This window comes from Emys orbicularis, chromosome 22, assembly GCF_028017835.1.
Source record: "Emys orbicularis isolate rEmyOrb1 chromosome 22, rEmyOrb1.hap1, whole genome shotgun sequence".
NCBI classification, from domain to species: Eukaryota; Metazoa; Chordata; order Testudines; family Emydidae; genus Emys; species Emys orbicularis.
The window spans coordinates 8,735,314-8,761,178 of record NC_088704.1 but is presented as its reverse complement, the minus strand read 5'-3'; the positions used below and the strand labels follow the sequence as shown (position 1 = coordinate 8,761,178).

The 25,865-nt window shown below is 40.5% G+C and overlaps 1 protein-coding gene across 1 annotated transcript; it reads right to left on the bottom strand.

Moving 5' to 3' along the window:
* MICOS10 (mitochondrial contact site and cristae organizing system subunit 10) lies at positions 1-25,597 on the bottom strand. The gene is made up of 4 exons (XM_065421329.1): positions 25,468-25,597; positions 3,919-3,966; positions 2,553-2,662; positions 1-248 (listed from the first exon to the last, which is right to left on the bottom strand). The coding sequence occupies exons 1-4, from the start codon at positions 25,532-25,534 to the stop codon at positions 240-242; spliced, it is 234 nt and encodes a 77-aa protein (XP_065277401.1). The 5' UTR covers positions 25,535-25,597; the 3' UTR covers positions 1-239.
* Positions 25,598-25,865: the final 268 nt, after the last annotated feature.

Below are 25,865 nucleotides of genomic sequence, written 5' to 3'. Positions count from 1 at the left end.
GGGGGTCCACTTTTGTTTTATTTATTTCTCAGAAGAGTTCCTCCTGGCCCTTTCCAGAGAGAAAATACAAAACAAGATGCAGAACTTTGTTTCATGTACATAAACAGCTTGTTGGAGTATAAAGAGCAACCGATAAGTGTTTCAGAAGAACGTTGGCTTACTCCAGGGGCACTTCAATATTCCTGAGGAATAACCATGATTTCTCCTTTCGTCCCACTGGGATGTTCTTAAGTCATTAGTCACTGTTCCTGTAAAGCAAGAAGACTCCCATAACATTTTGTATCCTATAGCACCTTCTACCTGAGAAGGTCAAAGCAAGCAGTTTAGCCTATAGCACCCCCATGAGGCAGGTTAGAATTTTTATCCTTATTTGATAGATGGAAAAGCTGAAGCATGGAGAGGTTAAGCAACCACATTTCACCCAGGAAGTGTAGAAACAGAACCTAGATCACCCAATTCCTGGTCTCATGCTTTATACCACAATTAGTAGAACTTTACTGAATACATTCGGGGATACTTTGGGGGGCAGTGTCTAGATTTAAGGGTAGTCTCCTATGCAGGTGTCATTGCACTCCCCATTCATTTTGATAACCCAAAGAATGGATTCAAATGCTGTATAAGAAAGTTAAAACTCAAGTTCTAACATCATTTTCTAGGAAAACAGATGTGTGATAATGCAACAATATTTTCCACCCTGCTAACCACCAGAAGTGAAATAATTTCATTTTAATAACCCTGGAGCTTTTATCCATGACCATACATTTTGGAGAGATTAACCATTAGATGGCTTCATCTCTCCCTTCCCTCCCACCAACATGCTCAGACTCTTTGTGCCAGGGAAAGCCAACAGAGACCGTGCTGGAAACTTTGTCCTCAGCTCTGGTGCCACGCAGGCAGCTGTGCTTCTTCTGTACACTGTCCCTCTGATGACCTCATTCTCAGAGAGACCACCCTTGTTACAGAGCTGAGATTATTCCTTAAAACAAATATAACCCTTGCCAGGCTAGACTCAAATCAGCCTTCTATTTCTCAATGTTCTCAGGCAGTTATTTTGCCATAACAAGCATCTTCCAAGGGACAGAGTGTTTCCTAGAGTTTCTGGATTGGGTGTTCACACACCCAGAGTCCTCAAACTGGAGACATTCCATTCCAATTTATTTCTGACTGAAGTCCACAAAAATAAGACGACACCCCACAATGGTTTTATGTTAAACTCTCATGCACTTCTGTGGCAAACACTCCTAGATGGCTCTAGAACGTTACTGGGTTGCATTTGTTTCACTCATATAAGATACCAGGTACCCCATGTTTTTATCCAATATCATCTACTTCTCCAATATAAACGTTTGTTTAATGTAAAAGGGTTGTGCTCTGCCATTGGCGGTGTTCCATTTCCAGTACATATTCTGAAGCAGGTGGGTTTGCTAGGACTGTAAAAGCCTGTTGAAGGCTAATCCTTCAATACATCCAAGGATGAATGGACTTTATATTCTTGGGGTAAAAACCAGGCAGAAAAACCCTTCCAGGTCTTCTTTATCTATCATGAAGGAGCAAAAAAACACACAGGATCATCCCCTCCCCCACCCCTCTTTTTGACAGGTCACTTTTAAAAGTTTTCTGGCAGAAGGTTTTAAGTGAGCACTTTGATGTTTTATAATGTAACTTTACACATGCTCAGGAGCATGCCTCTGCTACCGTGTCATCTCAGTGCTTTCAATGATATACCCCTTCACAATGTTTTCTGTGCATTGCACAGAAATAATCCCTATTTTATGTTTAATTTCTATGTGATGGAGTGGGTGATTTTTACCACCAATGCAAAATCATTCTAAGGTGGTCACATTTTGTGACCATAATCATGCCTAACATCATAAAACTAGATTAAGTTGTACCAGCCACTTTGCTAGTATCAGTATTCACCCAAGCCACTTACAACACAACCCTCTTTAGAGAGGATGGACCCACAGTAACCCTTTTAAATTGTGCCATGTCTAGATTCTAATGATTCCAAATTCATATGATCAAACAGTCTAGAGTTCATTAACATCCTTGAAGACAAAGGAGACTTTATTAGTTTGTGAGTCATTAAAACACTAAAGCCCTGATCCTCCAAATCAGTTCCACCAGTACAGAACCCTGTGCAGAGCCCCACTGAAGTCAAAGGAGCTACCTACAGGCAATGAAGTCCTCCCCTCATAGATCTGATTGCAAGACTGGGGCCATGCTGTTTATGGTAAGATTAATTTCCCCATATTTCTAACACACTTGTACATGGTGGAAAAACCACCTGCAGCATCTAAGCTGATCCTTTGGAGATCCCAGTGCCCTCAAAAAGAGATGGTGTGAAATAGGTTTAATCATAAATAAGACAAAAAGAGTACATTACATATTTGAAAGGATCTGAAAAGTTTGACCAAAAAAAGATGCCACACAGAGGAGCTCTCCTCCAGCTAGTGGCAACATATTACTTCTACACTCGTTTTAGACAGGAGCAGGAATATTTAAGCACTGAATGGTGCCTGCATACATATTTATTTTACTCCAGTACTTACTTTTACAAATTTGCCATGGAGAAGATATGGAGACTGGAAATCATGCTGACAATTGGAATAAGCCATTCCTAATCCCATCCCTGACCCAAATGCAATAGGCCACGTCTTTCCTGTGGGGGAGGGGGGGGAAGAGAGAGAGAGAAGCGGGGGGGGAGGGGAAAAAAAGATATTGAACACAATGCAGTGTTTCTCATTTTAATTTCAAGCTCGAATGACAACTTCTTATCAAACATAATGCCAGTAAGTGGTAGATTACTGGAAAAACATGCACTGTGCATTTTCAGGTTCTATGTATTCTGAAGTCTCCTAAAAAAGAATCTTAGAAAGTGGCGTTAGAAGGCAACAAATGTCATTTATAGTCTAATGAGAATAAATCCGCTGTACAGTATTTAAAGAAGTCACATTGAAATTGCTAGGGCAGTTTAATCTGTAGATCTCAAAAGTACTCTTTCATGTCGAGTTTGACCCAGAATCTGAAAGTTTGTATGTGTTGTATTTTTGTGGTTTTTTTTTTTTTTTTTTTTTTTTAAACACACACGCAAGCATCACCAGTAATAAAAGAATCCTGCAACTGGAATTCAGTTAGCAGAATAGAATCCAGCCTTGTATTGGCTCTGCAGCATTAACAGAAGTTGTAAAAGTTACTGTTAACTCTTTGGAGCGGACACAGGTGTAAGTGTTGATACAGAGCCTAGCAGGGGCCAAAATTCTGACTGGGTCCTTTCACCTCTACCAGAATGACAAACAATACACAAACATCACGTTTACCGAGTAGAAAAGTAGTTATTTCTCTGACAATTGCATTTTGAAGAATATTTCATAATTTTTCTTACGGTATGATCTAAGTTAACAGAGCAAACAGAACCTGCCAGTCTGCTGCAGTTTGCATTTTGAAGCCATTTGCCTCTGTGCCTAGGAAGAATCTGAAGTCAGGAACAGCATGCGCTCTACCACCTGTGCTAGAGTTGAGGATTATTCGAATATCAAGAAAGTAATTTAAAAAAAATAAGTGAAGACAGTGGAGACTATCTAGAAAAAGCATTAAAACCCTTGCAGGACTGGTTAAGGCTGATGTCTAGACATGTGGCTAATTACTATTTAGATGCAGGGTCTCTCATAATTCCAGAGCTTTGTAATCAGAAGCCTGACTCCAAGCCCAGCCTGAGATGTTTCATATACAGTGACCTTGTTTGATCACAGTTAGAAGTATAGCTAATTTAATTACAACTAATCTATTTGGACAAGTAATGGACTAGTTGGCGTAACATACTAATTAAAATTTACATGCTTCAAATAATTGTGTTTAAGAGGTATACCCAAACAATCTAATATGACAACAAACAGCTAACAACATAGGGACACTTACTTTTAAAGAAGATAACTGAGAAAACAATTCCTAATCCAAAACCAGCACCTGCAAAGAGAAAATTGCAATAAGGAGGAAGCTAGACAATAGGCACAAGTGGAAATCAATTCCATTCTTTTCCTTAATTACTGTTCTGGCTCAGGAATGCCATCCCAATCTTTTAGGTTTCTCCACACCTAAAGAGCCGGTAGGTTATAGGCTTGGCAATATTCTTTTTAAAATGCTTTAAAAGTTTGATTTAATCAAATACAGACACATACCTAAGAAACCTCCCATACATATACAAGAGACCACCCTTGACATATCCCCCCACTTCTTATTGTTATAGAGTGAATCCTGGTCCCAGCAAAATCTCTGGAAATTTTGTCCCTGACTTCAATTGAATCAGAATTCGCTTCATTGTCAGTAGAAGAGAAAGCTCAAGGACACAGTTCCACCTTCGCTGCAAAACCAAATTAGTTTCCTTTTAGGTTTGCAGATTAATATCTTATTGTACTGCAAGTACTTCTTACTACTCTAACTACTTCAATGTGCGTCCTCAGGGCAATAAACTTATGATGCTTCCCATTATTCTATATCTTGCAAAAGAAAGCTCAGGGCTGCTTTTCTTTTACATCCACAGCATTCATTAGCCAGTGTAGTTAAACAGATTGGGAAGGAAGGACACTTCACATCCTAGACATATTTAAAATTTTTATTAAAATGAATGTTTAAAATCAAATTTACGCAAGTTAAGAGGGAAGGTACTGTACCTCTGGGGTCAGGCTTGAGTTATGAGAAGTCATAAATATCGGTTACAAGGTTCACAAGATACATACATAGCACATAACCAGCATAGAGTCAGATTGGGGTGAGGGAGTTTTTAAAACATCAGTGAATAAGTGGTCTCGGGTATGCCAGTCATAGAATCAAGTCAGTGTCCTTGTAAGGAATAGGTACATGGGTGGGGTGTGTCCCTTGGTTCGTCAGGGGAGAAAATGGGTTATTTTCCCTGACCAGCGGTCTCGTTTACTCATCCTACTACTGACGGTGGCCCGTGATGTGCTCTGCGTAGATGTCTCTGGACCACCTGATGGTGTCTGACACCATGAGCTGTCTCATGAGCCAGGCGTAGCGCCGACCGACTCCGCGCACACTCAGCACCGGCTCGTTACGGGGGTCCCACGCGCCCAAGGCTCCCACGACCAGGGCGTGGATTTGGACTTACACTGATTGAGTTGTAACAGCTCAAAATTTCTCCATCACCACTTGGGAAATTATTTAGCGTGTTTCAGAAAAATGCTTCTGTAACTCAAAGAAAATAGTTCTTTTCCCTGGAAGATGACTATTACGAATTTCATGAAGAGCTGGGGAAGTTGTCAGTAGATTTTTGTTATTTCAAGAACCATTAAACAAAATAGCTCAAAATTCAAGTTCAATGGAAAAGTTCTGCCTTCAATTACCTGGGCAAGGCCACTGACTTTAGAGGGAACTGCAAAGGTAGAATAGCAAAATTCAGCCACATGTGCACTCATTTAGAAAACGAGCAAAGTTTCAAACACACTTAGAAGTAAAAGAAAGTGATTGGGCTTGAATTAGTTTAAGCAAAAAACTCACCATTCTTCAAAATTAGTAGATCTCATCATTTACTATCTGCACCTAGAATGATTATATTGTACTAAAGAATGGCTCCTACTACATGCATCACTGAATAAGGACCACCTTGTACCCTCTCTGCAGGTTGGGACTTAGAATACCGAAGCAAAATGGCCCCAGGACCTAGTGCGGACAACCATAGAAATCGCATACATCTACAGCCTCTTCTGTGTGGGCTGAGCTCCCTTTTTAGTTTTGTTCCACTCCCCAGGCCAACTTACACTGCCTGCAAAGAACAAATAAGCAACGATCGCTCCAACTCTTTCATCACTCTTTGCTCCAATAAGCAGCTCAGCACTTCGCTGCCTTAGTGAATAATCTGTGAAGCATCACAAGTGCTTTTATTATAGAAAAACACTGCATTTTAGGAGGTGAGATAATGACTTGGTCTGAACAGAGACAACTGACCTTTGCTCTCAGAGAACCTAAGTTATCCTGTTATAACGAGAGCTAGAAACACGAATGGTTTCTGAAAGCTCTCTTCACTCTACCACAGAGTATCAACAGAACCAATTATCGCAGAGGTAACTACTTTACCAGGGCATTATGGTTATTACAGGGCAGGATTTCAAAACATGCAACTGCAAGGGAAGACGTTTGATGACAGCTTGCCAAGTGGTCCTGACATCAAACCCCCAGACATCTTAGCAATTGAACATTTCAGAGAACACCAGATTTTCACTCTCCTCAACCACGTGCAGTTTGCATAGCTTAAAAAAATAATCTGAACTCCTCAGAGCTCTTTAGATGCCTGGTCAGACTTCCATGCATTTTCTGAATCGGGGACACTAGCAAACACAATACTTACTAGAATCTTGTGTAAACAACCTAACCATTCAGACTGTATATAAAAACTCTGGTCAGTGATGCACAATCTGGGAGATAAATAGTGGGTCGCCATTAGCAATGGCTCATTTATGCCTTTTCCCCAACTGGAGCTTCTCTTCAGTACCTTTGCAATAGCACAGCTGGTGCTGGCTCCAACAGAATGTTTATGCTATTAAGGATAATTATTTACAAGTATTCATCAAATGGACGAACTGTTTGGCTTCCTGACCCCGGGCTCCCTCTGACAATCCTTTCCTACCATATGTGGCTATGCTGTCTTTTTGTTTTGGTTTGATTGCTGGACTATAAAATCTGAATCTGAACTGCAAGCGATGACTTCAAGAAATCAGACAGACAGCACTAGGCGTTGTTTGAACTGTCCAGCTGAGAAGGGTAGTCATGCAGCGAAACTGCTTTATATTTCTTGTCCAAGAGGAATTCTCTCTGCCAATCCAAACAGTTAGGTAATCAATGAGAAATTATTTGCAGAATGACAAATTCTGCATCAGCCACACGCAATGCCCAAGTAGTTACTAATGTCACCACATTTCCATGCTATCGGTCAAACCAATATTCCTCTTTGCCACTGGTGTGGCAAACCGGTAAGTTTTGAAGGGTGTGATAAGAAAGAATTATATACTTGGGAGACAGGGGAGAAATAAACCCAAAATAATATCAGACTCACCTTTAGGAGTCTTCCATCTTTGTTGGAACCACTAAGATTCCCCTCAGTTTCTTCCCCACTCAATCACTGGCCTAAACAGAAACCCACCAATTCTGTTTCTTAGCTGGCTGGTAGGGAAACTATAGAATGAACATACAAAGGCATTGCCTCTGCAAGCAGAGATCAATACAGGGCCAGGAATGGAACCCACATCTTCCCACACTAGGCAGCCAGGCTAAGCCATATTAGACATTTTAATACAGAAAGGAAAATATGTTCTGCTAGAGACCGGAACATATCATTCCTACTGAGCTCACTGCTTTGGTGGGAGTGCAGCAGACTAAATAGGTGACCTGGGTTAGGAAGAAACCAAGGAGCTCTAGTTATATGGCTGCTGAAATTCAAACACGTCACAGTGGTGACAAGCCTGGGTTTCAGGGAAGGGACAGGAGATCTGGTTTAGGACTGCCTCCTGTGGAATGACAGGATGTCAATCTTTGAGGCTACTTCCTCCAATCTATTTCATCTGGAAGAGGAGTAAAATGGCAGATCAGTACTAGAAAATGGAGTAAGAGGTTTGGAGTAGCTTGTAGATCTAGGGAGTGAGAGAGGTAGGGGAGGGAAGAAGTCTGTTACTGTTAATGCTTTTTATCATCTCCATGAGGAGGAAGTTTCACAAATATGAAGCTAAAGAGGCAGAATCACGGAGTTTCGCTGATCCCTGTTCCTAATCCCAAAGGCTGTCAAGCGTCACTCCACTCCCTACTGGGGAAATGGGCTAGAAACTATGCTGAACTCTCAACTGGAGGGAAATGTTGCAATCAGGAACAGTAAGAAGTGTTCAGATATTCTCCCCATCCACAGAAACCACTATTTACTGTGAGCCTGCTTTTTCCTGGCTGGTTTTTGCCAGTAAATATTGGTTTTAAACTTAAAACCAGAAGACTTAGCTACTTTTAAGTTTTTATCCTGCCGGGTTAAGAAACTGTTACTGTGGATAATTTCTCACTCATCATCATCCCACTAGGAAGTAGTTGTGGTTATGTGGTCATTTCCTATGTGTCTCCAAAAAAAAAAAAAAAAAAAAAAAAAAAAAAGAAGGGGGTGGACCCTAAGTCATTCTTTCTTGGAAACAAAAGGAAAAAAAGTGTGTTTCACTTTAATATAGAATTAAAGTTACACTAGAGATAAACAATGGGAGAGCCTGCTGATGAGTTTTACAGGTTCAAGTTCTCACATGCTCAATTTCCTTTTAAAAAGGCAACATGTTGCTTCAAAGAACCTCCCACCTGATCAGAGACACTAACTCTACAGCTGTTTCCACTAAAAATTGGCACCTCTGGGCCAGGCTTTAACTTCATAACAATAAAATATGAAGGGTTTATCTTACAATAAAAACAAAACGAACATGGAAAAAGCTAAGGGCTTGATCTGTGCTGGGTTGCTTCTCTCACCACCCCCACCCCCACCCCGCCACCTTCTTGCACGACAGAGCCTCTTTGGAAGAAAAGGCCACAGGAAAGTGTACAAAGCATTTTTCACCTTCTCTGACAGCTTTAAATGTTTAACTAGAAAAACAGCCTCTTCAGCCCTCTGTCTGTCGTTTCAGTTTGAACCTATTTATAGTCAGTCAATGACAACAGGGAACATTAAGATTCTACGTATATCTTTTTATTCTATTCCTGCCTAACAGTAAAGGCTGTTTACGTACAAGCAGATACGGAACTGGAATTAGGTCTCTAAGCCTGGGCTCTGTGCCTTTTTTTTTTAAATACACTTTGGCTCGTGTACTTTCAGAGAGAGATATCATTATACCCAAAATAAATCTAATATACACAAGGAGCACATGCCTCATACCCAAGAGGATATCATAAGAGGGTCTCAGATAATCAAAATCTTTGAGACAGACTTATGCCTCAATAGTACATCCGGGAAAAGATTCTTCTATAAATTTATCAATGCTCCTTTCAATACACACAGTTACCATGAGCTTTAATAGTCTGCCCAAACAGCAGTGGGCTTAAGCAATTAAACTGCCTCTCCCGCCCTTCAGGTTTTGTTCTTTTCCATACAGAGCTAAGACGTTAAACAAAATGAAGACGAAGCTGCTGGTAGATAGCTACTTAGTTCTAAGAAAGTAGTAACTAGTCTATACGGGTTAAGCTTTCTGGATCTGAAGAGCTAGAGTCATCCTTTTGGGATCCAGACCTAGATAGGACTAGTTAGAAAAAAGGACAATGATCTTTCATAAAGCCAACTCGACTGGAGCAATGGCCACCATTAAAGTCAAGGAATTTCAGTGTACCGCAATGAGTCAATTTCGCTGTTGAAGTGGTGGTAGCAGCAGCTTTGTTGCCAAATGACAGCTGCCAGCCTTCAATTAAAAAGCTATCGAAACAGATAACTTTCTAAAGAAGAGATTAAAAATTCAGTGTGATAAGTTCTGAGTAAATATCAATGCAGTAGCTAGGTAAGGTATTAGAACTTCTACTTTGTAACTTACAAAACCTGTATTTAACAACACTGTTTTGCATAAATATTATTTACAAGCAATATTCTTTTAATCAGAATTATGACAGGGTGGCCCCCCATCTTCTTTCCTTCCTTATCATGCCCCTAATGAAGTTAAATTTGGCAAGACCTATATACAATAATTGTTGTACAAAAATGCCTTTGTAGATTAGGACAGGGCAGTTCAGCAGGAATTACATTTCTAATAACTAGTTTTCATGTATTAGAGATGCTTAGGGTCCAACAAAGTCATTTAAGCAGACTCCAAACTATGTTGCTCAATCTTTTTAAGGCAGGAATTAGATTTTCCCTAGTGCCAACACTCAATGTCTTCTTAAAAAAAAACAAAAAAACCAACAACAACCACTTTTCCTCTACCCTGTTGATTTTGTTCACACTGCAAACAGGGAAAACTGAAGGATGACACAGGGGAAACAGTGAAACTGACTATATACAGTGTCTTGTCAAATACACAAAGTACTCTAAAAATATACAGCAAAATGCATTTTTATTTGGTTATACTGATTTGAAGTACTTGAAATAGGTTTAAAAATTCCAGATGTAGTTGTGATTAAGTCATCCCTTTAAGAGAAGTCAACAACAACAAAAACCAAACATGACTTCCAAGTACCCCCAATGCTACTGCTGTTTGTCTGGTGTCCAAAGGCTGGCTTTAGATACACAAAGGCTCTTCCAGCTTCTATTCAATACTTCCACAATGGAACAAAGATGCTACCCACACGCTTTCCAGGCATCCTGGACAAAAGCCTATACAATGGTATAGGCAGGTAGCTCCAACAGGAATTAGTTCATTCTACAGCCAATGGCGAAAAGGCTGATGGGGCAGAGGGAGAACATTCCCCCACTCCTTCTAATGGGGGGGGGGGGGGAAAGAGAAGAGAACAAGAGTGGAGGCCTATGTGTAACTCAGGCCAGCACAGCATCTTGTCAATACTATACCAAGGCTTTTGTCCAGATTAAACACGTATGGATAATTTAGAGGGAAAAATGTTACAGTGGTGTCTCACTCACTAAAGGAAATGCCATGGAAAGAAACCTAAAGCCTAAATCCTCCTCAAATCTCCAGCGAGGAATTTATCATTTACAAGGACAAGTGCCAGTAGTCCTTAAGTTCCTCAGAATTTCTTACAAAAATAAGTTTTATATATCAAGGAATTAAGAGCCAGGAAACATTCCCACCTACTGGCATCGTGTCGCAGGGATAAAATAAATGAGTGGATGGTTTGGGACAGAAGTTGGCTGAAGTCCCTTTCCACGGGCTGATTGGACTTTTTTGGCAACATCACAGCTATGTACCAACTCCCCAAGAATGCACAGCTGGGACCTCATCACTGTACAAATATAGCGGACCAGGAAGTCAGTATATTTGGCTTAATTTCCATCAGAGCAGACCTTCTCCTTCTGGCCAGGCTTTTGAACAAGCTGCACAATCATAGGAATCCAGACTCAGAACTACCCCCCCAATTTCTCTTCTCTCCTTGCAGAAGAGTCCCACCCTGCAGCTGTTGGGGTTGAAGTGAAGGCCAAAAAGAACTTCAGTTCTCTTCCTGCACACAACTTCAGCTAGTTAGCTGACCAGATGGAGCTTTGAAGGAGGGAAGCATCTTCAGAGCTGCTTCCAGACATCTATAGTTGGCCAAACAACTGAACACAAAGCTGATCCCCAACTCAGAAGGCTAGTCTCTTTTCCCAGCTACCTTCCCAGAATTGCAGGAGTTAATGTGAGGAGCCAAGCTCTGAAATTACAACTTCAACTCCAACCTCCAATGGCTAAATGGAGATGGAAGAGAGTCCTGGCTCAGCATTGAATCCTCGCCCTGGGGTAAAGCAGCATGAGAAGTAAGCCAGAAGACATTCCCTTGCAGTTTGAAGTTAAGTCCTCCATTAGCTGCAGCATGTGTAAAGGAGAGACGGAACAAATAAAGACAGCAGCAGAGAGCAACACATAGGAGCAACAGAGAATTCAAAGGAACAAAAAATTCCCGCAAGATAGGGCCCCAAAAGCGATTACAAAGAAGGGAAAAAATAAAAATCACTTAGTTTTAGGGTGGGAGTTGTATTTGAAGTTACCACCTTTTAGATTGGGTCTAAAAAGTGCCCCCCCCCCCCCAAACTAAAATTTGAATTTCCAGTTTCAAAGGGTAAACACTCCTTGAAGTAAAATACTGAAACTATAAGCCATCTGTCTAAGAGACAGACATCTTTTCTAGGATCATTTCGTACCCCAAGACTGACTATCTAATTTACTTAGTGCTTTTTCCTCAGAATTAGCTTCATGGGCACACATTCTACATTGTACTGAGAAGTGATCTCACCTCTTAAAGTTCTAACTTGTTCTCTCTCCTCTCTGTGAAACAGGCTTCCAAAACAAAAGGGACAAAAGAGGTGTCCCACTTCTCCTCAAACAAGTTATTTATGCTCCAAGAGCTGCAAGTTTTGTACTTTAGTTACACCAGGATGCGTATTGCTTGTCTGTTAGTGTACATGTCGATAGATGGAATCAGCACACCTTAGAAATGCCCCTGTTGTGACTTAGTGAGGATATAAAGCCTGCCAAGTGAACTGTCAAGCTACACTGAAAATTGAGTTCAACCCAGATAGTTGTGGGGGGGCAGTCAGCACAGAAATATGGAATGACTACGTTTTCACTAAACTGTGTAGGTCACTTTTTACAAGATAAATTTGACCCTTTACATCCTAAGGACAATACCATATAGCAACAGTTTATAGGTAAATGTCAAATATTTCTAGCCTCTAAACAAGAAGGTACCTAAAAAGGTTGTTACACACAAGCAACTCTATTTAAGGCAATAGGGTTATAGGCGTGGCCATGTTTAACTAAGGACAGAGTTTTGTCCACTAAGGGTAATGAAAGCATTATATGACATTAGTCTTCATCTGTGCCTTTGCCAAGGACTCTGATGACTTACACATATGAGAAAACTAGAGACTGATGTAAGGAAATATGCAGTACTCTAAAAAGTTTCTAATTAGCTGGGTTGTTTTTTTTTTTTTTTTAAAAACTGTCTAATTTTGATTATAAAGACATTACAAAGGAAGCAGCTGTAGCCAGCTTGATGTATACCAAGACAGGAAGATCTGAGCCGGGGGAAAAACAGGGAGCAGGAATTGTATACATTTGAGTTTGATTATTTTTCCAGGGATTTTTGGTTCAGGGCCCAATCCTGATCCCACTGACGTTCCCATTGACTTTGATGGAAGACAGATAAGGCCCTTATTGTATATATTCATATGCTACACGTCTGTCAGAGCAGTAGTCATGTGGATCAAACGAGTGAAAACCGTCTCTGATCTTTCCATCCTGAAGGATATCAAGTTGCACTTCCTGTTGCTATTATTAAAATGGCAGCCCCCAGAGATTACACAACTGCCCCGCTCATATCAATAGGCAGTTTAGATGTTCAAGTACCTTCAAATGATGTTTTGAAATTTGATTATTTAAAGTAATTTTTCTGTAGTTATCCAAGGCGTAGTAAAAATTACTGATTTTTTTATTTTATTTTAAAAAAGACAAAGAAGGGACATGTTAAGAGTCCTTACACAAGACAAGGCAGCAATACAAGAAAACCAGATAGAGCTAAAGACAGTTTTTACAAGGCTTTTACTCCAAATGATAGCTGACATGCAAGAGGACATTTGAAAGCAAGCAGCAAAAACATTTAAAGTTGCACAAGCCCTTTACATTTATGCGGCACAATGGGAGACACTGGCATGAAAACAGTGAGCTCTCAAACCTACAGTATATCATTCTGTATACAGCTAATTGAGTTTCTCCATAAAATGGAGTTTTACTATTAGACGCTGTTCTAACATTTATATTTCAGAAGTATCTTTAGTTTACCTTCCAAGTTCGCATTCAATTTCATAAACTAAAATTCTAGAGAATCATGCAACAATGGATTATAAGGGCAGAGCTAACAGGTTTTCAAATCTACCAATACCATATCCACTTGGTGAAACCTGTTTTTGGACAGTATTTAGAAGAACCATTCAATGGAATGAAAATTGAACAGGGTCTTTATCCTAATGCACCTTCCTCATTTTAGTCTAATGCATCTGTGTGCATTTCCCCACCCCTCAATGCCAGAACATATGGGGACCTCTATTCCAAACCCCCCCCCCCCCCCAGTCAAAAGTCAATGAGATGGCTGGAGGAGTTGAAAGCTTTTGACCACTCTTTCATAATGAACCATCTTTTTGATGGTTAAATTGCTGCCTTTTCATCAGAACAGAAGCATGTGGGATCACCAATTATTGTCCTTGGCCTGCTGCTAAAACATATGGCCCATGGGTCGAATACAGCACATAATATATTGGAGGGCCTACACTGAAATTCATATTGTCCATTATGAAAGAAAGAAACTTGGATAAAATAACTTTCTGGCCCTCATGGTGGTAGAGACAGCCTTACAGATGTGGTTATACAAAGCAACATACTTAGTGTGCTCTAAAGCTGTAAAATATTAATTCAATTAATTACCAGATGCACTACATAAAAGTTGTGTAACAAGCCCAGTTTTCAGAAAGGTAAATAAAGTACAGAGTATCATAATCCCATTCATAACCACAGGAAGGATTACCAATAATTGCTGACACTACAATACAGACAATGAATCTTGCTGAAAATCGTTCAGACTACAAAATAGGCTGACACTAGAACAGTTTGAAATTTTACCCTCAATATTTAGGGAAACATCGAACAAAGCAGACAAGATGATGCGAGCCAAGAGAAACCACATTTCAGCTACTGCAGAAGCTAAAGCGCCTTTTTTCTCTCATAAAAAATTATTAAATGAAGATTAGAGGCATTTCATGCTCAGATGTCGAAACAAACAGAGGATTAGAAGGAAATTAATATTACCACTATAGTCAGGGTGGGTTATTTATGAGTTTTTAGGCTGCAGCTTGGTCATGTACAGGCATATGTTGAAATAGTAAAATATCCTCCAAATAATGGATTTCAACAGAAGCCAAGAAACCAGCAACTTTCCCAGGGTTACTTCTTAGTGACAAATGGATTATATTTTTTAAATCATTTACCTCACTTAATCATTTGAAAATCCTTTATACTACAGTTTCAAAGAGGGACCTTTGCTGTTTTATACGTTCCTGAGAACATCAACAATAAGAAACAGTTGTTCAAACTAGTACCCTTTTGTCAAAGTGAAGAAAATCTGCCAATCTTTCAGCAATTACTGTCATTCAAGAATAAATACACATTACCTAGAAATCTTTGATATAGAGTATAATCAAAGGTACGGAAGAAGTAGAAGACACTGCATTTACCTCCCCATCCTTAGTCACAGTAATAGTTCATGATATAACTTAGATGGAAAAAGTTCACATGGCCTTTTAAAAATCCCCTGTAATACAGCTTCAAGCAAGAGCTTTTGCCATTGTGTGTTGCCATTCTAACTGCATGACTAAATATTACCATTTATACATTCCACAATTCTCTAATTTCATATTGGAAGTAGCTATGCCATTTTCAGCCTATTAATTAATAAGAATTAATTGATTAAGTGATGTTTCTCATATAACCTTAAATGCATAAATTCAGGTTGTGACGGGTTGGATCACAGAAACCCCCTTGGGAGCTGCCACCCAATGTGCAAAGACTACCCCCGCTTCTGTTTTCCCTGCCAGCTCAGGATTCCAGCACCCTGTCTTGCTGAGCCAGCCACTCCTGTCCGGCTCCAACACAGGCCCAGGGTCTGAATCACTTGTCCCAAAGCTGCAAGTTTACCTGAAACCAGCTCACAGGAGTGTGCTTGTCTTTAGCACTCAGATGCCCAACTCCCAATGGGGTCTAAACCCAGATAAATCCGTTTTACCCTGCATAAAGCTTATGCAGGGCAAACTCATAAATTGTTCGCCCTCTATAACACTGATAGAGAGATATGCACAGTTGTTTGCTCCCTCAGGTATTAATACACACTCTGAGTAAATTACTAAATAAAAAGTGATTTTATTAAATACAGACAGTAGGATTTAAGTGGTTCAAAGTAGTAACAGACAGAACAAAGCAAGTCACAAGCAAAATAAAATAAAATGCGCAAATCTATGTCTAATCAAACTAAATACAGATAAGTTCCTCACCAGTTCCAGAATGCTCCCTTTTACAGGCTAATCTCCCTTTAGCCTGGGTCCAGCAATCTCTCACAACCCCTGTAGTCACTGTCTTTTGTTTCAGTTTCTTTCAAGTATCCTGAGGGGGTGGAGAGGCTCCTTCTTTAGCCAGCTAAAGACAAAATGGAGGGGCCTCCCCCAGGTTTAAATAGACTCTCTCTTGTGGGTGGAGACCTCCCTCCTCCCTCCTATGCAAAGTCCAGCTCCAAAATGGAGTTCTGGAGTCACCTGGGCAAGTCACATGTCCCTGCATGACTCAGTCTTTACAGGCTGAAGCCATTGTCCACATGGTATCTTGCATGTCTCCAGGAAGACTTCTTATGTGGATTGGAGCATTCCAAGATGCATTGTTCCCCAAGTGTTTCCTGATCAGGTACTTAACCTGGCGAATTCCTTCCTAAAGAAGCTGACCAAATGCCTCCCAAAGCTTACTTAGAAACCAAGCAAGCATACAGCCCATATTCTTAACCTCAAGTAGAAAATGATATATATATGTACAAATAGGATGAATAGATATAGTAGACCATAACCTTTACGGAGATATGTTACCTGGCACAGGCAGCACAAAACATATTCCAGTTATGTCATACATACATTTATAAGCACCCCCTCCCCATAAAGCCTTATGGGGTACACCGTCACACAGGTCAACGATCATTTAGAACAGATTTAAATGTCACTTACAACTCCTTATATTTAAAGTGAAAGAATAAAGATCTAGTTCTCTTCTCACAATTCACTCAATTTGGAAAATAAACACTGACAATATAAAGAAATGAAACTGACTAATGTATTTCTTTTGGGTTTCATTTTGGATTGTAAACATTGCCAATTTTTTAGTTCAAACTACCTAAGTTCTTCTCCCTTAAGAAGGCCAGACATTCTTAGTAAAGCCAGAAGTTAACATATTAGAGACAGCAGGTGCAATCCTGATCCACTGAAGTCAGTGGCAAAACTCCCATTTACTTCAATGGGCCAGGATTTCACCAAGCATGTTCTATTGATGTTGTCTTTGTTTTTAAGAAGTATTTATGTTTCAAAACACACTGCACAGAAGTGTCCAACTGATTCGAGGCAGCACAGATCATGTGGTACACCTTAATTTCACACACCTTTAGAGTGTTTCCCCATTCCGATGGGGAAAGAGGGAGCATTCTTATACCTTCCCTCAAGGCACATGTCTGTTGCTGAAAGCCAGGAGTAGAGAAAGAATTTATTGGGATGACTAATGGGGTCAAAAGGGGGGATATAAAGACTTGCAAATTGGGAGGAAAAGCATTAGGGGGAAGAGACTGGAGCATGTGTGTGTGTAAAAAAAAAGGCAGCAGGAAAATATAGCATGTCTAAACAAGAAACATAAGCGGGATCCTGCAACCTTATTAAGATTCATGACAGGTATTGCATTCAAGTCTCTGAAGACAGTAGCAGTTCAGGTCAATCAGATCAAATGCAGAGAGGCTGCCAAAACAGCAAAGAGGAATCTCAATATGATAGTGCACAGGAGTCAGGAAGTCAACAAAATGGCCTCCATTTTCAGTTTTGCTGATTTATAAAGGCAGTTTGCTTTGGAAAAAAATGACATTTTATATTTCTATGGTTACACCAGTATCAAAGCTGAGTAAAAAAAAAACAAATAAATATGATGTTAGGCTTGTCAATGCACCTTGTATCACAAGCAACTATTTGGTTAAATACTTTTTTCAACCACTGGCAATTTAATTTGCAAAATGAATGAAAGCCCTGACATATTTTCTCTGATACAGTCAGTTCTGTCTAGAAGAAACCTGCTCAGGGTTTTGCACTGATTATACTGAACAATCATGATATAGCTTTCAAAGCACATAGCAACACTGGCAGGCTACATTTAAATTAGATCAATTAAAGTATGTTAAACACTTGGATTTTAGAAGAGGTCTATTTTCGTAGTACATCACTGAACAAGGACAAATGGCAATACTGTTTTTGGTTCATACGTTAGGTGAATTATTTGCTTATTGCAAGTTCTCTTCATTGTAACTTCTCAAATACTCCATAACTGATATGTTTAAAGCCTTCTGTGTTGAAGTATTGAAGTCTCCCTCCTCTGCCTGCAAAAAGTTTACCACTATTTTACTCTATGTAGAACCTGAACTTGCTAGTGTCTTTCTGTGCATAATCTGGTTGCCCATAAATTCAACCACCTAAAGAAGACTCCAAAATAAACTTTTAAATTGTGCTTTTGCATTTTAAAAGACAGACCTGCAAAATTCTATTTCCCCCTTCTCCCCTCCATACACCAACACATTTGAAAGATATTTTGCTCTTGATAAGCAGGAAAATTCCCTCACCCCCCCAATAAGTGTAGCAAGCAGAATGTGTGCCTGGGCTGGTAAATATTCTCAACATTCTGCAGGCTGGGGTGAACTGATTTAGGGGAACACAGATTATAACATGGTTTGGCTTGCCAGAGTAAACCAGACTTAACTGAGCCGTAACTAGATTTAAAGGTGCGGGAGGGAGAGAAATGTCCAAGTCTAGATCTCTACCTTGGCCTATCCCCAGTGGCTGGCAAAAATGTGTTACAATCAGTTTCAGTCACAACTGAGTTTAAACCACACTTAATCATGGTTTTAAAGCCCTGTGCAGATATACCTAAAGTATAGCACCTTCTTGTCAACTGTCTGAAATGGACCACTCTCATTACCACTTCAAAAGTTATCTTTCCTCCCTTGGTATCCTGCTGTTAAGTGAATTGTCTCATTAGACTGACCTCACTCTTGGTAAGGCAACTCCCATCCTTTCATGTATTTATACCTGCTCCTGTATTTTCCACTTCATGCATCTGATGAAGTGGGTTCTAGCTCACAAAAGCTTATGCCCAAATAAATGTTAGTCTCCAAGGTGCCACAAGGACTCCTCGTTGTTTTTGCTGATACAGACTAACACGCCTACCACTCTGAAACCTAAAGTTTTACAACACTCTTCGCTCTTTCAAATAAACCACTGTCTAAACTGGAAATGAAAATATATTCTAATGTGATGGAAAACAACAAAGTCTAAACAAGCAGAAATAACAGTAAATTATGAGATGCAGACAGAGTAGCAACTCAAAAGTCAAAAATAAAGTATTGCAGTACAAGAGGATATGTATAAATATATATTTTGGACAGTCTACTTGGAATCGGTCCAGGAACTTAATCTCCAAGTAAAACAATACATTACAATTACAAATAAGCTGTCTCAAAACAACTGTAGAGGAAAGCATGACAAGACAGAGGACTGGCTGTGGAAGCCCCCAGCCATAAGTCAAAAGTTTACCTTTGCTAATAAAGACACGTCAACAGTTGCTGCTGACTTCCTCCCCACTCCAATGTATGAAAATTGCATCCTATGTTCAATACACCACTGTTCAAAGACTGACCTTTGCGGCTTGCTGCGACAACAGAACCTGGAAAACTCTCCAACAACCAGGACTTCAGAACATTCGTTTTCCTTTATTTGAATTATGTCAAATGGGAAAATTGTACAGAGCTACCCAAAATATTTGTTTTTCCCCTAACCGTCACGTAGAAAAATATCTCTGGCAATAAAACAAATATTTTTATAGATTCCACAATTAATGGACACTAACCTTATCCTGAGCATGCATTTCCAATCTAAGTTTGGATCATCATATTAAATACTGTGAGATCCGAAGCCACTGGCTACCAAAAGGAAACTTTGGGTAGCCCACCATTAATTGATGGTATCCCATATCTTTTAATCAAAATGATCTGATCTTCAAATGAGAATTATTCATTTGATTTCTGATTAAAAAAATGCTATTACCCAGCATTTTTTAATGAGTGAATTTAGTGCACGGAGAAGTACCGGGGTGGGGGTGGGGGGGAAGACGCTATTACCCAGCATTTTTTAATGAGTGAATTTAGTGCACAGAGAAGTACCGGGGGGGGGGGGGGGGGAGAAGTTTACCACCTGACAGCCCTCGAGGTTGAAATCTTCCATTGACAGAGTATGGGTAGCCACAATGCACTGTCAGTTAGTCACCATGTCCATCCAGTCCTTGGTAGCTCTGCAGGGACTTCTAACAAGTATGTCAGTTGTGGTGATACTTGGTGAATTCACCATCTGGGCATCAGGCACTGGATTAAGGCCACCAATTCATTTTACACTGAACAGCCATCACTACTTTCAGTAGTTATCAATTAAGCATCAGTAAGCTAGATGGCTCATGTACTATGCCTATGCTTTTACAGTTCATATTGCATCATTAATATTTAACAATACATTTTAATACCGTATTACTAACATAGCAACTTTAATACAAAGATCTCAGAGTGGTTTAAGCACCTCAACCCCCTCATTCCCAGATCGGTGCAGAGCATATTTTGGCAATGTTTCACAAGGGTCTATAATGGGCAACATTTTGCATCCTCAACATCAAGGCTTTACATTTCATTTCTTCTCCACAAACTTTCAGATAAAATATCTTCCTATAATCCTGACAGTTTCTTTTGACCACCCATCCAAACAGCAGCAACAAGTATAATCATTAGCTGAGGAAAAACAGCCTAAATTTACACATTTAGCTTTTGTTTTTCCTCTCTCCAGTCTTCTTGCCATACTAGAATTCTTTTTTCTTTTTTTTTAAACTGATTTTATGAACCTATTTATTTAATCTTGGGATTTGTTTTAAATCATTCATCTTATGTGCCCTGCCTAATAGTAAGCTACTTGAGCAGCTGCAGCAGCAATGAAGCCGCTCCCCTACACCTCAGATGGCAGCAATGGCTAAAGAGTCGTGTGGCAGTGGAGACATTTCTACTAAACAGAATGCAGCAGGCCCATTTTCCACAAGTTGAATTTTGATAAACAGAGTGAAGTTAATGTGGTTTGTAAGAAAGCTACATAATGAAATGCTTGTGAAGTAATCATTTTAGTATATATTCAGTGTATAAACACTATACTGCTTATTGAAGATCATTCACTTTTTAAGAAGGGACAGTATGCTGGATATCAATTTTCATGAAAGATGTTCCTCTTTAGGATTTTTACACAGTCTGCTACAATTCATAGCTTTGATGGACTCTGATGTGTTTTACATCAATTCTAGTCAAAGTTCCCTCAGTTATATCACAGTAATAAGATGTAATTTTTCTACAGCTTACTGCAGATTTTATTTACATTACACACAAGATAAACATTTATCAAACATTCTTTGGATTACAGAAATACATTTAATCCCTGAAATACTGTATATCCATTAAAAAAGCAACACTGATTAAAATAAGTGAAAACCCTACCAAGACAAAGACTCCTTGTTAATTTTATTCTCACACATAGATGAAGACCAAGAACATATAAATCCTGAAATGTAATACTTCTAACTCCCGTTTAATTTCCTTCAATAAGGTTTTGGCACCATGTCACAAACACGTGTACCAAAGCACAATCTAACAGAGCCAAGATTACACTTAATTTGTTCAGACACAAAAAAGCATCCTCCCATTTTATATTTTGTATTTTTTGGTCTACAGCTCTGAGCACTCATTACAACTACTTAGCTATCAAGATGTATTGACAGCAATTTGGACAATGGTTGAAACAAAAGAGTTCCAGGAAATAAACTCAGAATCAGCAACTGCCCAAAAAGCAGACAACACTGTATACAAATAGGCTACAAATAGTTATTTTATCATATACAGTATAAAGGCCAAATACAGATTAAGTCATAATAAAAAAAACCTGCACATTATCTGGTTTTTAACTATTATTTCAAGAGGCACCTTGGTCTACTGAATTTACTATAGGCCTGGAACTCCCCAGTCATATTTGCAGGGCTGTCACTGCTTCGCTGTAGCACCTGGGGCAACATTTTCTGTGCAGTTCCCTTTCTGCCTCCAGTCTATAAAATGAACGTAATACTTACCCACCTGAGAAGTTGTGTTTTAAGGGACAGGACCCAATCTTGCAAGATGCAGAGTGCTCTCCACACACTACTTCTCTTGAAATTGTAGGTGCTTAGCAACTTGCAGAATCAGAGCTTAATGTACATACATGGCTTTGAAAATGCAAAGTGCTTAACTTTAAGCATGAAAATAGTCCCATCCACTGTAATGACAGCACTCACACATGCTTAAAGCTAACAACACACATATGTTTGGAGGATCAGGGCTTCAAAGACTCAACAAACTAACTGTTTATCAACAATTCCTGATTTGTCATCAAACTAATCAGATAATCCTTCTAAAAGGAGAAAGTTATAACTGAGGAGTCATGAACAGACAACAAAATTAATGGGGTAGGAAGAATGGGGAAAGTGGGGAAAGGCTGTTTCACAGACCTTTTCAGTTTTTCGTGCAGCACTCTGACAACAGTACTAATAGTGCCACCAAAATGACCAAAATAAGTGCTTCCAAACTATAGAAAGTAGAGAGAGTGTGTGTGTAAATAAAAATTGGCTAAATAAAACTCCTTAAGTCCCCAGTTCAGCAAGATTTATTTACACATGTACCTAACTTTAAGCACTAGTTCTAGTCATTACAAAGAACCAATGCCTGAAAGTATAGGCCCACCTGGTATAAAATCCGGTCCCTGATAAAGTCAAGGGCAAAACTCTTGTTGACTTTGGTGGAGCCAGAATTTCACCTCAGCTGGGAAGTCAATGATGTGTGCATCCATGGTGGTGTTTGTCTTTGGCCTTGTCTACACTACAGGGAAAAGTTGATCTAAGCTACGCAATCTGAGTTATACGAATAGCGTAATTCAAGTCGATGTAGCTTAGACCTACTTACCATGGGGTCCACACTACGTAGTGTCAACGGGAGACACTCTCTCGTCTACTCCACTTACTTTTCTCGATCCGATGGAGGAGTCGACGAGAGAGTGATCTGTGGTCAATTTAGTGGGTCAAAGACCCACTAAATCGACCACCGATGCATCGGTCACTGCGTGTCGATCCCCCGGTAAGCGTAGACAAGCCCTAAGGTAATGAGTACAAAACAGGTCATCTGGGAAACTTAACATTTTGAATCAGTAAGTTTTCAGATCAATTCAATCTCTTTCAAAATACTTATTCAAAATAGTATCCCAATTAAAAGTGGAATCAACATTTACTTTAAAATAATCCTCCTCACTTATTTATTGAAGTCTCTTCTGTATTTATGATCTCTCTGTTACAACAATCCAGCCGTCCCTGTCTGTAGTTTTACTTAGAAGTCTTCTCTCTGGATGCCATGAGAGACAGATTTCTTCTCTACTAATCTTATATTGACAATTAGATTTAATCAAAAGATATATCCTTGTGAAGTAAATTCGTATGGGTCTTCACCAAATGATTGGCAGGAAGTGGAATATCTGTTGTATCGTATTCTTGAATTTATCGCTAACTGTAGTCTCATGTGCAAAGGAATTATTATAGGAGGAGCTGGTAGTGACCTCTATTTAGGTTGCCTAATATCTTCCATTATAAAAGATTTTTTCAGTCTTTTATTGAGGAAACTGAAACTATGCTGGGAACCTTGGAAATAGGCAGCCTCTCCAGGAGGTTAGGAGAGAACAGAACCAGGCTTCCCTACAACAGGGCACATGGCTCCAGTGGCCCATTCCTCCCCTCCATCTCTAGGGGTGCCAAATGCGGAAGATGTTTCCCACACTTCCTGAAGTGGATGGGGGAAAAGAGAGGGAAGAGCTGGATCAGCTTCCCCCTTGGCCACACTCTAGACCAGTGGTTCTCAACCTTTCCAGACTACTGTACCCCTTTCAAGAGTGTGATTTGTCTTGTATACCCCAAGTTTCACCTCACTTAAAAACTACTTGATTACAAAATCAGACATAAAAATACAAAAAAAGTGTCACAGCACACTCTTACTGAAAAATTGCTTACTTTCTCATTTTTACCATACAATTATAAAATAAACTGACTGGAATATAAACAGTGTACTTACATTTCAGTGTGATACTTGAGCCTGTTTTTCACTTATGAGCCTTGTCTGACACCAAAGCCCTGCCACCCGGGGGGCTGAAGCATGTAACTTAGCTTTGCGTGGCCCCGGGCAATTGCCCTCCTTGCCACCCTCCTAAACCCATTCCATGACCCCGCTGGGGACTGTAACCCCCAGGTTGAGAAACACTCATCTAGATGAGTTGAGTATCCCATGGAAGACCTCTGAGTACCCCCAGGAGTACATGTACCCCTGGTTGAGAACCACTGCTCTAGACCCAGCACATGGCCCGGAGAGGCCCATTTCCCTCACCTGGTATAACAGCTTTTTGCTGCAGCCAGTTAATGTAGTTAGTCCTGTAGCTCAAGCTATGCTGAAGGCTCACAGTTCAAACCCTACCAGTGATGCATGGGGAAAGGAATGGTTGTTATAGTTGCCCAGAAAATCTGTTTTTCATTTTTTTTTCCTTTCTATAAAAGAGAAAGTAGGAAATTACATTTTAAAAAAAAAAAAAAAAAAAAAAACCTACTGTTCTCAACTTTGTAACCTAAATAATTTATTTTTATATGTAATTATATTATTAAAGTAACACTTCTAGAAGACCTATTAACAGTATCTGGACCAAAAAAGGCTTTTGAGTTTCAGTCTAAAAACTGAAATAATTCACCATCTAAATGTAAAGTGTTACTAGTAGATATGAGATCCTAATTGAGGTAGTCCATTACTTTGATTTCTCTGTTTCAGAATAATACTTGCAACTTTGTATTGCAAGATCCAGACATTAGACTGAAAGCTGTTCATATAACATACACTATAAAATATACAGTTCTGCACCACGTACATTGCTGGTGCAAAACTAACAGCACATAAGATAGTATCAAAACTTTTGTTTAAAAAAAGTTATGTTTTATGTGCATGCTGACAGAAGTATGTTAGCAGATTTTTTAAATTGTTTCCCCATCCTGAGTGAAAGGAGCAAAGACAGGATCTATGGCAAAGCAGGGCCCCATGGAGCCTCAATAGGATCAGCCTACTGTTTGGGGGTCTTGTGCTCAATAAGAATGGAGATCTTCATGTCTTTCACAGACAAGCTGATCTTAAAAAGGAAGTCACCAGGAGGTCAAAAGCAGGTATGAGTGATCAACAGGGAAAGAGCAAGAAATAAAAAGACAAGCACAAGCAGGTATACAGCTGGCACAGGAAGAACCTTTCTGCCCTGGGGAGCCACGTGAAAACCTTGCTGCTTTCAGACATCGCTCTCTTGCTTGTCATCAGAATTTCACCAAGGTCACCTTCTCAACTAACCCCCTTTCAAACTCACATTTTGCACTAGCACTTGTGATACTGTAATAAAGAAACACCTGGGAGGAAAGTGGTGCAGAAGGATACTGTGACTATCTAGAAGTACTCAAGAAAATGAGCACCAGCCACTGGCAGCGCCCTGCACTGCTGCTGTTTCATGCCCTGCAGTTCTTACCCATGCCTTATGCTGCATGTCACCATCAGAGCAGGAAACCGGGGCTCAATCTCCTCCTGAAGTGACAGAGATCCTAGATCTACCCAGGCCTGTGTAAGCCACACTCCCTCCACGGACCCGCCCAGGGTCCCGGGTCCCCCTCCACAGACCTGTCCAGTGATGTACCCTCTCCGCTCCACTGACCATCCAGGGTCCGGCTCGGCCCCCCACAGAGCCACCCAGATCCCAGGTTCCCCCCCGCCCCGGCCTAGCTCAGGCCCCACGGCAGGGGTACCTCGGCCTCCCCAGACCCCGCGACTGACCCAGCGCCGGGGCCTCCCCGGCACCCCAACCCCCCTTACCCAGCTTGACGACCGAGTCGGCCAGACACCGATCCCACTTCCTGCCCAACTCGCCCTCCGACGCCATCTTGTTCCCTCCCCCACCCGCAGTGGCAGCGGCGCTCGCGGGTCACTCTCGACTCTCCCCCGCCTCCCCGCTTTGGGGCCAGGCAAGCATCGCGAGAGCTGCTACAGGCCGGTCCGCAAATCTCGCGAGAACATGGAGCTTTCTCCGGCCCCCGCTGGGGTTGCCAAGGTTACCGCTGCTAGGCAGGCCCTGGCTCCTAGGTGGGCTTGACCTTCGGACCAGGCCCGGGGTGGAGATGCTGTCCTTGCAGCCCCTCCGCCTTTCCCCAGTTCCCCATCCCATAATAACGAGGAGACTGGTCTCCACACCCCATCCAGCCCATGGGGCCTGC

Coding starts and splice junctions, on each gene's coding strand:
- MICOS10 (XM_065421329.1), bottom strand. CDS start 25,534: ATGGCGTCGGAGGGCGAGTTGGGCAGGAAGTGGGATCGGTGTCTGGCC. Junction 3,967..25,467: donor CGACTCGGTCGTCAAGCTGG/GTAAGGGGGGTT, acceptor TTCTCTTTGCAG/GTGCTGGTTTTGGATTAGGA. Junction 2,663..3,918: donor CTCAGTTATCTTCTTTAAAA/GTAAGTGTCCCT, acceptor CCTCCCCCACAG/GAAAGACGTGGCCTATTGCA.